The sequence below is a fragment of the Prionailurus viverrinus genome, chromosome A1 (genome assembly GCF_022837055.1).
Source record: "Prionailurus viverrinus isolate Anna chromosome A1, UM_Priviv_1.0, whole genome shotgun sequence".
Lineage (NCBI taxonomy): Eukaryota > Metazoa > Chordata > Mammalia > Carnivora > Felidae > Prionailurus > Prionailurus viverrinus.
Genome location: NC_062561.1, coordinates 199,455,940 through 199,471,100, shown reverse-complemented (window position 1 = coordinate 199,471,100; position 15,161 = coordinate 199,455,940). Strand labels below are relative to the sequence as shown.

The 15,161-nt window shown below is 41.0% G+C and overlaps 1 protein-coding gene across 1 annotated transcript; it reads right to left on the bottom strand.

Moving 5' to 3' along the window:
- Positions 1-6,644: 6,644 nt before the first annotated feature.
- Positions 6,645-14,811, bottom strand: ESM1 (endothelial cell specific molecule 1). The gene is made up of 3 exons (XM_047866302.1): positions 14,366-14,811; positions 10,959-11,108; positions 6,645-7,130 (listed from the first exon to the last, which is right to left on the bottom strand). Exons 1-3 carry the CDS (start codon positions 14,664-14,666, stop codon positions 7,033-7,035), a joined length of 549 nt encoding a protein of 182 aa, XP_047722258.1. The 5' UTR covers positions 14,667-14,811; the 3' UTR covers positions 6,645-7,032.
- Positions 14,812-15,161: the final 350 nt, after the last annotated feature.

Genomic DNA, 15,161 nt, shown 5'->3' with positions numbered 1-15,161 from the left:
AAGATAAGGTGCCATTCCTCCTGGTTCAAAGGTTTGTCTTCCACCATTCAGTTAGCTGTCGGATTAGTGTGACAATCACATTTTTCCCTTAAGAGAAATATGTTATGATAGATTTGAAGAAAATGAAGCCTCATACCAGGGAAGTACATACGTAGAGGTCGTTCACAACGTTTGTTTAATAATCGCTTCCAAGTTGTAAATTCCTGTTTTCTCTAGACACAACAAAAACAGGAAATATTTACCAACTTCACAGGTGTCAGGAAATACTTTAAAACCCTGGTGGCCTAACCACCAGCTTAAGCAGATAGCATTTCTGTGCATAGGTGCAGAAGGTATATTGTACTTTAAAATGTGTACCTATGATCCAGAGACCTTCATCTATACTTACTAAGGATTCACTGGCTTTGCTTCTGTCAGACCAAAAGATTTTCTTCCAGAAGAGAGAAGTATAATGTGCTAATGTGCTTTGTAGCCTTTCTAGGATTTATCAGAAAATTATAATTCTCTACATTGAATTGGTTTGAAATCCTATTTCTGTATCTAACCGAGTGCCAAGATGACAAAGTACATCACAAAGCCACTGAAATATAGGATTATTCCCTTTAGTCACCATGTACGCAATAAACCACAAAGTCATCTTCATTTGTTTACATTTGCTACAATTGAAACTTTCAAAAAACGAAGAGAGCTTTATTCTTTTTGCCAATTATAAAATTAGTGGCAAAACTTTCAGAATATAGGTACAGATATAAAGAATAAGATAGGCATCACTCTTACTATCTCTATTTATATATTTTTTTCACAGAATAAGATTATCCCTATGGCATCGTAGCATGCTTTTTTCCACTTACTATAGAGAAGTGTTCTTAAGCGATCTCCCCGTAGTGACTTCACTGAGATCACCATGTGTCTCTGTTCTCTCTGGATAACATACAGCTATGATATCCAGGGTGTACGCTAAAGGGTGCAGGCACACAGACCTCCCTCTGGGGTGCACCTGAAGACTTGCATTTCTGCCAGTTGAAATAGAGGCATACCAAGAGTCTGTTGTATTTGTTACCGAACCTGTTTGCACCAGTTATCACTATTGCAAACCTGAATAAAAATTCAGTGTAGGTCAATAAACCAGCAACGCAAAAGAGGATTGTTGTTTCTATAAAAAACTAAAGTGTTTAAAAAGTAGCTGCTTTCGCACTATTAACAATGCCCGAATTATGGAAAGAGCCCAAATGTCCATCCACTGATGAATGGATTAAGAAGATGTGATACACACACACACACACACACACTGAAATACTACTCGATGATGAAAAAGAATGAAATCTTGCCATTTGCAACAACATGGATGGAACTGGAGGGTATTACATTAAGAGAAATAAGTCAAAGAGAGATATCGTATGACTTCACTCATATGTGGAATTTTAGAAACTTAACAGATGATCATAGGGGAAGGGAAGGAAAAATAAGATAAAAATAAAGAGGAGGAAAACCATAAGACTCCTAAATACAGAGAACAAACTGAGGGTTGATGAGGATGGTGAAAATGGTGATGGGTATTAAGGAGGGCACTTGTTGGGATGAATAGGTGTTATAGGTAAGGGATGAATCACTGGATTGTACTCCAGAAACCAAGACTACACTATATGTTATTTAACTTGATAATAAAAAAAATAGCTGCTTTCGAACTGGGGAGAGGGACTCTGTGTTTAGGCAGCCACACACCTGACCAACTCCTGGCCCTGATTACGTTGTCACCTTGTGCTTTGGAGTGAACACATCCTCTGTCAGTCATTCTAAACACACTTCATCATTTACAATGACTAGGTTGTAGTCAGTTCATGGCTACACTGCCATTTCTTTATCAAATACCCCACCAATGACCTTTTCAGATTACTTACAATTACTAACAAAACATTACAACTTTTTTTTGTATACAGTTAAGACCTTGGATTGGGAGTAACTTGCTCTGCAAGTGTTCCACAAGACAAGCAAACATTTCTAATAAATTTTAACTTGATAAAGGAGCAATGTCTTGCTGTACAAGTAGTATGTGACGCCGAATGTCACATGATCACAACTGAGCCAATGGAATTCGCTTTGATATACAAGGGCTTTGTATTACAGGTATGTTTCCGGAACGAATTACGCTCGCAAACCAAGGTTTTACTGTATATGTTTTTGTACTCTCAAAACAATTATTTCCTTAGGATAAATTCATAACAATAGAATTTTTGTGTGAAAAGATGTATACCTTTTAGGTCTTAATATAGATATGTATGTATATATTTCTAAAATTTTTTTAATGTTTATTTTTGAGAGAGAGAGAGACACAGAGCATGAGCAGGGGAGGGGAAGAGAGAGAGGGAGACATAGAATCTGGAGCAAGCCCCAGGCCCTAAACTGTCAGCACAGAGCCCGATGTGGGGGGCTCGAACTCATGAACCGAGAGGTTATGACCTAAGCCGAAGTCAGATACTTAACCGACTGAGCCATCCAAGCACCCCTATGTGTATATATTTTTTAAATATGTGGTAGGTAAACTACAAATATGAATGTTTTCCTTTAAAAATATTGAACGGCTAAAAGTGGTACAATGATAAGTAGTAGTTTTCACTACCACACACATTTTATCACCAAATTTATTTGGGCCTAGGTGTTTCATCTGTAAAATAAAAGGTTTAGACTAGAATTCTTTAGGCTTCTCTTCTGAACTCCAATATTTCAGATTTCTGTGTACTCCCGTAGTTCCTAGAGGGCTGGAAAACGTATAAACACATCTACTCTGTGAGAGTTATGTCACAAGGACCTGTATAAATGGAATTGTGTTAACTGGGTTAATATAATCACAACAGACTCTATCATTGCTTTAGAATGGTCCTCCTGAGGACTCTTTAGCTCTCCCTGGTCTCTTCATGACACATGGTGCCACTGGTCACTCTTCTTGAATGTCTTCCTGTGAGACCACAAACTCCCTGACTGCTTCCAAATTCTCTGGTTCTTTCACCTCCATCCTTCTTTGATGGTTTGCCACTTGTCCCTGACAAGTCCCCACAATTTAAAGTTTCTCTGACATTTTTCAACCCTCCCGGTGGCTTAGCTAAGTATCTTTAAACAACAAAAATAAGGTGAATGAAACAACCGGTTAAGAAATCTTGCAGCACATTCTTTCATAAGGCCAGCAAGAATTGGTTTCGATCACACCTTAGTTTCTTTCCTTTCTAGGCAAGTCTAGATATCCCTGTATCAGTGATTCTCAAAGTAAGGTCCCTGGACCCAGAGTGTCTGCATCACCTGGGGAACTTGTAACAGTGGAAAATCTTTGGGCCTCATCTCAGACATAACAAATAAGCACTTTGTGTGTTAGCAAGGCCTCTAGGTAATTCTAATGAATAATAAAGAATTGCAGGTCTATAACATGCGTCCTTTTAAAGCCAGGCCTTAACTCAATGATTAACACTACACATGGGCAATCAGAAATAATCAGTTCTCCCTCCAAATATCTGTTGTGATGTTGAATTATATCTATGGATCCTTTACTCCTAGGGACCTCAGGATAAAGGAAAGGAAACAAATACAGAATGGAAACAACAGTCCTCCTGAACTGCCTTTCACAGAAAATGACAATGCAATCTGGCTACCACTAAAGTTACCTTACACATTTTGTTACCACAGGTGATGTCCCCACTGCTTGATGGAGAAGCACTCCCTGTTGCTGTGGCCTTGGACAACCTTACTTGTCAGATTTACTGACTCTCACGGATGCAGCCAGTTTTTCAATCTCCTAGGGTCCTAATAGGCAGGATAACAGCCATCAAGGAGATGGGAGCTGGTAGATGAAAGGGATGGGAGGCCATCTGCTCCATCGGTTCTGCTGGAGATAGGCCTGTCACCTGCTTCATTCATTCATTCATTCATTCATTCGTTTATTCGTTCCTCCAGACATCCACTCACCCAAGTCTCTTCCATCTTTCTTCCCAAACATCCTTCTACCCACCTATCTACCCATCCATCCTTCCATTCATCCATTTATCCATCCAACTATTCATCCACTAATCCATTCATTCCAGAACTATTTATTGTGTGGAATATGTGCCAGTTTGGTTTCTCTTCAATATCAAATGAGGTTGAGCCTCACTAGGAACCAGTGACATTTGGCATTTTCTTTTACTTCTCCAGTGTTTCCCATGATAGTCCATAGGGGTGTAGGAAAAAAATCTCAGAACTCCTGTTTCTATTTATTTTTTAATCCCTTAAAAATTTCTACTTTGAGTATATGTGCTATAACGAACATAGTGTATTAACACTACGCTATGTATTCAGTTTAAAATGGCATGCTCAAAAGTATTGCAGTCAAAAAGTACAAAATCCAAAGATTTTGGAGGCCACTTCCATCAAGAATAGAGTCAGAAGGCTACAGAGCAATTTGAGACAGACCAGTACCAGCACTTGAAGTGAAATGCACAGAGGGGTCCCAGTAACAGGAAGCTGGGCAACTAGAAAACATGCCTGCGACTGAGAACAGATGAACCCACCTTTGTTCAATTATATTGACCATGATCTCCCAGGCTGCAGAACAAGGACCAGAGGCAAGTCCTGCCCTGGTCTAGCTCTTGTTCCACTGTCAGCCCTTCCCCAGAGGGACATTTGAACTGCAGCCTGGGCTTCAGGCCAAGTCAGATACAGATACAGATGCAGATATTTAAGTAATCTCACTCCCTGAAAGCGTGTCCTGAAACCCACTGCACACTGGTAAGAGTAAAGACATACAAACATATGTCTTATGTAAAGACATAAAAACATACATTGTTCTTATTTAATAATAATATGAATATCTCACATTGATAACACATTGATAGAACTTTTTATCTCATTCACTTTGTTTCTTCCATCTTAAAAAAAGGAAAAAAATCAGGCAGATTGATGTTTTTGCTAATACAGACAAATTTTTGGGGGGGCATTGTGTCAATTCATTTAAATGGTTTCCTAATTTGCCCATAATAAAGCTAAGTGAAACTATACTGTTCTTGGACACGATACTCTCAAGCTCCAAAGCCAAATGCTACTCTATTCTTTTACAGACACCAAAAGATCTGTCTTTGCAGACACCTTCTAAAGTGTAAGTATCTTCAAAACACTGACAGAGGTGTTGTTTTGTTTTTGTCTCTACAGAATGGATTAATATTTAGGGACCTACGTTTCAGGGACCTATAAGGCATGGGTAGACCAAAAATGTGAGGCAAAGAAATAAATATTCTAGCCTCATGCTTTGACAGAAAATGCTTATCTGTAGCAGCAAATTCAGTTGAGAAGCCAACTTTTAATAGGCACACAGATTTTTTGTTCATTGGATGAAACTTTTTTTTAAAAAATGCTTATTTTGAGAGAGAGCACACGTGTAAGCGAATGGGGGAGGGGCAGAGAGAGAGGGCAACAGAGAATCCCAGGCAGGTTCTGTGCTGTCAGTGCAGAGCCCGACCCGGGGCTTGATCCCATGAACCATGAGATCATGACCAAAGCTGAAATCAAGAGCCATCAAGAGCGGGTCGCTCAACCAACCGAGCCATCCAGCACTACATCAAGTGAATCTTTTAAATAACTTTTAATGATTTAACAAAGTCATGAATGGACTCAGAGCAGCTGTCTTGTATTTTTATTGAGCAGCCATAAACTTTTCCTTTTAAAACAAATCCAATAGCTTATGCAGCTCATGATCCAAGACCTTCCCACACACGCATTCACAACTCTGTGGCAAACTTTGAGAATAAAACATAGGCAAATAGTGAAATAATCCTTAAATAATCTTCACTCCAAATAAAACAGGTCTGCAAACGTTTCCTAACAAAATCTAGTACAACCGTCCCGTTTGTGCTGAGATCCTCCCGTGTGCTCATAATTCCACTTATCAACTGACTTTGAAGGAAAGAAAAATAAGAAAATGAGCCCTATTTTAAAGCTGACGCTTCTTGACTCTCTTCCAAACCTCTTAAAAAGTATTTTCTACTTTAAACCTAAAACGCTTCTAAGTCACTGCACTGGTTTTCAATAAATTCCTTCTGTTGCTCATTTTCTGACATTGTATACATCTGTCATGACTAAGTTATTCCCAGGGTTCTCTTGTGCTTATTACTGTAAATATAACTATAATTACTAATAATAAATTTACCATGCCTTGGGGGTTTGGAAACCTTAGAGTGTTATACCTTTATTCTACCCGTTTTAAACGAACAGTGGAGGGTGATGAGTATGTCTGTTTGGATGACTCATACTAACATAAATCGTTGACAAAATTATGTAAATATTTACCTTCCCACCTCCTCTAAGTGGGAAAAATACTGCCTGGCTCTCTCGGTCTGAGGTGGCCTTCTTTAAAACCATTTACAGGAGTTTGCCCTCTGCCCCAGAATCTCCCTTCAGATGCGGTCATCTGGGAATGACACGTAGTAGCCTTTGAAACCTGCCTCACTATGGGGGCTGCTACCCAATCTCCTACAAGCTTCAACTATCCCCCTTCCTTCAGGGCTGGTTTTGTGTTTACTTTTCCCAAAGTTAAAAAAAAAAAAAAAAAGCACAATTAAATTCTATTGGTGCTACTATAGGGAAGACCTAAATACCATACTCCCCCACCCGCCCCCACCTTCTCTCGCTCCGAACTCTCCCTCCATCCTGTATCCCAGCATCAATGCACATCCGAGTCACAGGCACTGTGGCCTTCAGCTTTAGCTTCCTCTGGGGCTGATCTGCGTCCACGTTAATATGATCTAAATTGTGTTCTCCATTCTTCAGTATTACTATAAACACATATTTAACAAATCTGTATGTATTCATATATTTCACAAAGATCTAAAAGTGTTCAGTCATATGCATTTTATGGATTGTTAGTAGCCTACTTTATTATTTTTTTTTCTGGACCCCCACACTTGGCCTCCCGATATCACATGTCCATATGCTATAATCTAGACAGTTCCTAAAATGTTGGCTGTGTGTTGAATGACCATTAAGATAAGAGTCTTCTCTCAGAAACCCCACCCAGGCTCAGCGAGGATTTAACCATTTCATTACAGGTGAGCGGGTATTCTTTTTTACAAGTTCTTCTGTCACAGTATTGCCGTCTCCGGATGCCATGTCATGCTCTGAAATGAGAAGGAATACAAATCATGCATGTCCAAATGTTGATAACCCTAAGATCAAGAACAGTTTTTTTTTTTCATTTTTTTTAACATTTATTCATTTTTTGAGAGACAGAGAGAGAGCACCAGCAGGGGAGGGGCAGAGAGAGGGGGAGACACAGAATCTGAAGCAGACTCCAGGCTCTGAGCTTTCAGCACAGAACCCGATGTGGGGCTTGAACTCATGAAACGCGAGATCATGACCTGAGCCAAAGTCGGATGCTTAACCGACTGAGCCACCCAGACGTCCCTATATTATTTTCATATTACAAGGGATTTACAGTAATTTTTTTATAGATTCAAAGAGTCTATACTCACTGTATTCACCCACTCTCTGTTAATTGGCACCTCCCATCTGAGTCAGCCCCTGGCACAGACTGATTTCTCCTCAGACACCTGTTACCACCAGGCATTATCTTATACATGCATTTGCCTTTTTTATTTATGTCTTATTTCACTCCACCCCTAGAATATCAGCTCCAAGAAGGCAGAGGCTTTGTTTTGTTCATTGCTACTACAGTGCCTGGAACATAGTAGGCACTTAATAAATACTTATGGAATGAGCAAATGCTGTAAGAGTAGATCTTTAATAAGATTTTCCTATTATCTGGTATGGAAGAAGGGTTAGCTTATTTTGTGGCTCCAGAAGGCAGAAGGCAGACCAAAGGGCAGAACTTTTATAAAGACGGTTTTTGCTCAAATAAAAATTTGTGATATTTAGAATTTTCCAAAATGAAATTTGTCTGCTTCTAAGAGTAGCGAAGTGTATTTGCCTCAACAGTGCACATCCTAAAATGGAGCCCTGTATGATTTGTGCAGCCCAGCAGATGAATGTATGCAAAGTAATCAAATATTCCAGATCTTACTGTCCCTGTCCCCCTAAAAAAAGCTACTTATAAATTCCCCATCTCAGAAAATTGGAAATCTCACTACAAAACAACAACAACAAGAAATGGAAATAGGAAACCCACTTGACAAGATCGTAGTAGCCATTAGATAGAAATCTAGAGAAGACGAGCTCATGAAATCAGGGCATGGAAGGGACCTCCAGAAGTCCCTGTGCTGACAAACGTTGGCACCGTTTACAAAGGCTTTGAAAACAGATTCGCACAGAGGTGATGTGAAGTTGATAGCCAGACAAGCCCCCTCCTATAAATGGTAGCACATGAACCCTGGAAAGTCACAAGGAGACAAGGTACCACTGAGCAGCGGAGCTCCTATGCTGCCTCTCCACAAAGCCTTTAGGATATTCTGCTCCCATCCTGAACCTAAGGTTTACCAAGATTAACCAGTAATCATTTTTGTTGCTCCTTAGCTAACGGGAAAACACACACACACACATCTCGGGTCAGACAATGCTTTTCCCATAGATTTCTACTAAGAATTTTGATACCTAATTTGGGTATAGAAATGTTTTTTGTGTGTAACCCCTAATGTAACTTCTACCCAGAAAAATATGTGTGGCCAAGGCATCTATCTAGTAGTCAAGACATCTGCAGAATCTGCAAGCAAATAAGCAAGGGTGACACGCCGAAGGGAAAGAGACTGTCCAACAGTCCAGTGGAGAAGAGGGCATGTGGCTGGGTATACAATGGGAGGGACGGACGTGAGGATTATTATCCTTCTTGAGGATTACTCCAAAGGCGCTCTCATGGCCTCCCAAGCATTCTTCCCAAACACCAATAAAGATTCACAAGGGAGTCCATTCTCTCTCTCTTGGTGGAAAAGGTTTAGGCACAACCATAAATGAATGAAGAGGAATTCAGAAGTTCTTTAAAGTGTTTTGTAGTCTGCAGTTTTGAGAAGGCGAAATAAGACAAAAAAAGACGCAAGCATTTGAGACAGCTGACTGTCCTGAGACAGTAAGTTTCAAACCTGTACTGAAGTAGTCAAATCATTCAAAAAAAATGTGCAGGTCTAAGATTGATGGTTTCCAGGGGCTAGAAGTTGAGGAATGGGGACAATTGCTTAACAGATAGTGGGGTTTTATTTTGAGCTAATGAGAATGTTCTAGAACTGGACAGAAGTGGCGGCTATGCAGCGTTGTTAATGTACTAGCTACCACTGAACTGCTCACTTCAAAATGGTTAATTTTATGTTGTGTAAATTTCACCTTAATATCAAATTTTTTAGGACTTAAAACTCAATCTTTTTCCATTTTGCTTTTTAAGTACCATAGGACAAGTCCTAAGTATTTAACCTATTAATGACTTTCTCAATTTCCAGATCAAATAGTCACAAAGATGCTCACCTAATAGCTTTAAAAACAGGGGTTTCAGTTTAGATGAATGTTTAGGGGCACAACCACACTTCAGCATAATAATTCCCTTCTTAGCACAATATTTCCTCCTTCTCTTAATGTACTCTTAATGGATACTCTCTTAATGGATACTAAATTGTATCCATGTGTAAGAAGGGGGTGAAATTAAGAAATAAGTACATTTGCCAAATATTTCAAATCTTAATTTGAAGCGCAAAGAACCAGAAACAAAAACTAAATAAAATGGACTTGGATTGTCAACTATTTATATCTAAGGGGGAGAAATTGCATAGTTTGTTGATACTAACAGTTTCTGTGACCACATGTTGTTTTAAATGTGCTATTTTCAACTTAATGAAGTTTTACTATACTGATTGTTTATCCAACAAGGTAACCAAATATGTGCACAGCACCATCTTATACATTGTATTTCTCACATTCTAACAACCTGATAAGAAATACACATGCATAAACAAGCATCATGTGGCTATTACTACAATTTCATTCAAAGGCTTAGAGATAATTCCCAAGTTTCGGTCACAGATACTGTCTCTTATCCTCTCCAAAATCTATAAAAACACATGCTGGGAAATATTCTTTAGAAATACTTCCACTTGGGGGCGCCTGGGTGGCGCAGTCGGTTAAGCGTCCGACTTCAGCCAGGTCACGATCTCGCGGTCTGTGAGTTCGAGCCCCGCGTCAGGCTCTGGGCTGATGGCTCAGAGCCTGGAGCCTGTTTCCGATTCTGTGTCTCCCTCTCTCTCTGCCCCTTGCCCGTTCATGCTCTGTCTCTCTCTGTCCCAAAAATAAATAAACGTTGAAAAAAAATTAAAAAAAAAAAAAAAGAAATACTTCCACTTGGTTAAGAAAAGAAAAAGTGTTCTATATTTTCTATCTTGGCTCTTAAACCTTATCTAATAAATTCTTGAGGGTATTTTTTCTATGTGAAGTTGAGAGAGAAGTAACTTTGTCTACTATACATAAACATCACTGAAGAATTTAGGGAACTTTGTGTATCTTGGTTATTTTCTTATTACAGGTGCTTTGGTAATCAATCATATTTATTCTCCATATGGCTGGGTAAACTTTATGGAAAAATGTATAATCCTCAAAATTATTAATAAAATCTTTAAAAAAAAACCCAACAACAGCAACCGAACTCAGTCACCACCCCTTTCCCTGAGTAAAATAAAAAACAAAATCATTCAAACCAATGCTTTATTCTAATCCTCTATATTGCTTAAGTTATTCAAACTGAAAGTGAGATTATTGTTCTGATGTTTGTACTGAAATCGTTTCTTTTTTTTATTTAAAAGTAATTTTTTAATATTTTTTTATTTTTTGGTGGAGGGGGGGAGGGGCAGATACAGAGGAAGACACAGAATGTGAAGCAGTCTTCTGACTCTGAGCTGTCAGCATAGAGCCAGACATGGGGCTAGAACTCATGAATCATGAGATCGTGACCTGAGCCAAAGTTGGATGCTTAACCAACTGCGCCACCCAGGTGCCCCTATACTGAAGTCAATTCTTACCTGTAGAAACAAGTCTCCTGTTGGAAGTCTTGGCTACTGAATATTGGAGGAAGGGAAATTTCAGACATTTGCCAGTCACTCTGTCACATATGCCAGACTGACAGTTGCATGTCTCCTTGCATTCCATCCCGAAGGTGCCGTAGGGACAGTCTGAGGACACAAGATAGGTTTAGAGAGGGAGCTGCTCCTTGTGCACGAGCCCCTGCCCGCACAGCCTCCATATCTGAACACGCCTCGTGAACCTTGACTGTCAGATACAAACCACTTCTTTAAAAAAACCCAAGTTTGGGAAGTTGAAACTTTAAGTCACAAATGTGAAATCACACCCCAAGAGCAGGACACCTCGGCTCTAGTGTCCTGCTCTGGAGTTTAGTTGAAGACGGCTAGACATAACCAACATCCTTGAACCAACGTTAATTCTGTTCACTTTCTGCTTGGGTACCAATAGACAGGTTCGCGAGACTGCTTCCGTGACAGGTCGGTGAGGTGGGCAATTGAACAGACCTACGGATCAGCTGCGAAGGAGTTTAGGGGTGCCTGGGTGGCTCAGTCGGTTAAGTGTCCAACTTCAGCCCAGGTCACGATCCTGCGGTCAGTGAGTTCGAGCCCTGCGTCGGGCTCTGGGCTGATGGCTCAGAGCCTGGAACCTGCTTCCAGTTCTGTGTCTCCCTCTCTCTCTTCCCCTCCCTCGTTCATGCTCTGTCTCTCTCTGTCTCAAAAATAAATAAACATTAAAAAAAATTAAAAAAATATAAAAGATGTGACGCTGTCTTTGAATCCACCGTACTCGCAAACAACTCGCTATTTTAAAATAGCAACATATAGGAAAGGACCCCACGCTACCCAGGGACTGAGAGAGGTGTCGATGCCAGCTGTCCACCAAGTGCTCAATCCTCAGTCTGTGCCAGCTTTCATCAACTACCTTATCTGTTGACACGGCAGTACAGGTCACCTAGTTCCCCTGGATGTTAAGAGGATTTTCTAGTAAAATGTTCTGCAAACCTAAGATGTGCATGCTAGGAAGAACGAGAAAGCTGAGACTTTGCTTATATACCTCAAATCTGGAAGCATTTAGAGCATCAGTGTTTTCATACCTAGACTCAAACATATTATGCTGAGAAAAGAACAAAATCACTTATTAAAAATGCAGGATTGTTATGACATAAACAGCATCCCGATAGACCCCCCCCATCCTTAACAGCCAAGCAGAATAGATGCAGAATACGGATTCTCTTGGCATGAGAATCTTCTCGTACGTGTAGTCACACATGGGGGAGAAATGAACTGTGAAGCAGCCGAGCCCTTAGCAATCTAATTTTCCACAAGAATGATCGAGGTAGACATGAATGAACTTTATTTGGGGAAGAGATTTAGAGTTCTTCTCACTGACATTCTTCAGATTGCGGAGGAGCCTGGTTTTAAACACTGGCCTCTCTGCTCGCAAGAACAGCCCTTAAAAAGGATCCCCAAAAGCCTCTTTCAGAAGAGCATACAGGATTGGAATTTGAGTGCATCTCTAGTGACATTGAAACCTCAAACTTTAGCCAAATTCTCAATTGTGCCTCTGTTTCATCCCCTAGCGTATTGAATAGTGCCGGGCGGATAGCAGGTGTTCAGTAAGTAGATGTTGGCTGGCTGATTGTTAACTCGGCAGCCTAACGCCAAACATCTGAATATTGAGAAAACATCTGGATGTGCAGCTAACGTATACGGTTCTGTGCAAAGGCTGAAAGAGGGAGTCCGCCTACAGCACAATCCAACGTCTCTGTCTGAAGTTGCTGAGTTTCACGCAGGGTCACTGTTTCCAGCAGAGAGAAAAATGTTTGAAACCAGACTCGCTTGCAGTCTGAAGGATGCCAAGAAGAGCAATCTTAAGTGCATTTTAAGAATCTATCCCGTTAACAGCTGCCTCAGTCATTCAGTAGAAGGGTAGATTGCTAAAGATCCCATAGGCCTTGTGCCATTTCTTTACCCACATGTGACAGGGCATTTACAGCCCCATTGATAGAGGCAATTTTTGTGTCCAGAGAAAAAACAATCCACTGCAAATATTTGCTATGTCACAAGTATGATCGGTTGAACTACTTCCTCCCTAAATTCCTCGCGCGAAATCCTGTAATTTATAGAAAATACAGGTTCTCCTCAGCTTAAACAAATGCTCGTGAATGTTCACACACACGCACAAAAAAGGTTCCTCAATATTCTACCTTTTAGTGGTTATAAGCAAAACTAAACTGAGCAAAAAATAAAGTTCTCTTCCTCCTGCAAGCATTCATTTCCTAATCTGTAGTTAACGTTTTGCGGGTGAAAAGGTAATTGATTTATAAAATATTTGTCTAAAAGGTAGGTGTATGAATGAGACTGGATCAATGGTGGATTATTATCGTTCATAAAAGCATACAACTGTTTAAATTACATAAAGTATAAGAATGAAATAAGAAAGAAAATATAAGAAATACCTTACCCAGCCTCTTTAATCATTTTAAAAGCTGCTTTGTATTATAAAACTGATGCATGGGGCTATAGCCTATGTGTTTCATCTTAATAATAGCTTTTAATTATGAGATCATGAAGTATCCATATATATATTTTAAATCACCATTCTTTTGACCCAAACATTTTTTAAACTACAGTCACTGAGTTTGAAATAAATTCTACAGATGTGTAACTACATTGTTTAGCTATGATTTCAACCTAATGACACTTTTTTTAAGTCTGTAAACTCTCATTCTTCACAGACTTCCAATTTTTAGTTTTCTTGACTGTTATTTGTACTTGTCTGAGACCATCTGCCATTTTTCTAGGTGATCAAACACTTCCATAAAGTGGAACGAGGCTTGTTTTATACTTCAGGGTACCCTCCTTCAAGAATGTGAGTCATTTCGTTTCATGATCAAACCCCACCCTGTTTCACAAAGTGCATCAGCGTTCATCAGAAATACTTGATCTTGAGAGATGCCCACCAACCCATGGACCCTTTCAACATCAAAGACTCACTAAGCCCCAGCCTAGACATCACCAGCGGTTATCTAAGCGCAGACCTCTGTAATCACTGCCTTGCAGAGGAGACAGCACCTAAACCATCCAAACAGATTACCTGTCAAGTTTCTAAAGTTTTCCAGAAAGGGAGGTAACACGATTTCTCATCGCAACTTTTTTCCTTCCGTCTCCTACACACACATAATGAGTGAAATGCTGTCTTGCTTTCTGTGCTTTCCTGCACACTGGCTGTCAGTTGCTGTTCGCAGAGGTCTCTCTCTCCCTGTGACAACACCCGTGCCGGGCCTTGCTCCTAAGCCACCTGCACTTTCCCTCTCGTCCTTCGAAGGGAAGCCTCCTTGCCTCCCACGCTGGCTAAAAGCCCTCGGTGTGCCCTGGACGGGGAGGAGCAAGGGGTCACTCTTTACCTTTGCAGATACCAAACTCGTCACCAAAGTCATCTTCCTCACTGTAAAACTGACACCTGAGCCCCGGGCCACACTTGGCGCCGTCCATGCCGGAGACGGTGCGGTAGCAGGTTTCGCCCAGGCCCGCGGCGCACACCCGGCAGCAGCCGCAGTCGTCCAGCACTGTCCGCTTGCAGCTCAGGCTGCTTTTGCACTCGGCGCGGTCGCATCGCTCGGGGCAGTCGACCGCGTACTTGGGGCTCCAGGTCGTCGCCAGGTGCGCGGGTACCAGGAGCGTGGCTAGCAGCAAGAGGCTCTTCATGTTTCCCGCCGGCTCTGGCTCAGCTCCCTGCGGGCGGCGTGGTTCTCTGCTGGCGGGAAGCAGCTGTCCAAAGTGGTAGCCGAGCCTCTGCCTACACGTTTATGAGCTTTATACACTGGGTTGCCCGCATGCTTCCCCGTCATCAATTTCCTCAACCCAGCAGCAGCGCTGTCCTCTTGCCAGGCTCTCTTGTTTTAGTTTATGAAATCCAGGATGAAGGCTGGATTAACACGCCGCTGCCATCCAGGAATTGAAAAGCCCAAGCTGATGTCATCTGTTATGTTTAGATGGTTGTTTTGCATGAGCACTGAAAAACTCGCTCACATCCGTCTCGAGGGCTCAAGGACGTCTGTGAAGGGGGAATAAAGAAGGTTGCATACCTTCCTTCGGGACAGGAATTGTTCCGACACCGGCATATCACTTGGGCTGTGGCTTTGTCTCAGAGCCTCTGGAGTCAGGAGGAAAATGACATCGACGTGAATCATCAGGACGAAA

What these genes read in the sequence shown, in the direction of transcription:
- ESM1 (XM_047866302.1), bottom strand. Translation starts at nt 14,666, where the DNA reads ATGAAGAGCCTCTTGCTGCTAGCCACGCTCCTGGTACCCGCGCACCTG. An exon ending in CGAGTTTGGTATCTGCAAAG is followed by an intron (nt 11,109 to 14,365) that starts GTAAAGAGTGAC and finishes TTGTGTCCTCAG; the next exon opens with ACTGTCCCTACGGCACCTTC. An exon ending in CAGGAGACTTGTTTCTACAG is followed by an intron (nt 7,131 to 10,958) that starts GTAAGAATTGAC and finishes TTCTCATTTCAG; the next exon opens with AGCATGACATGGCATCCGGA.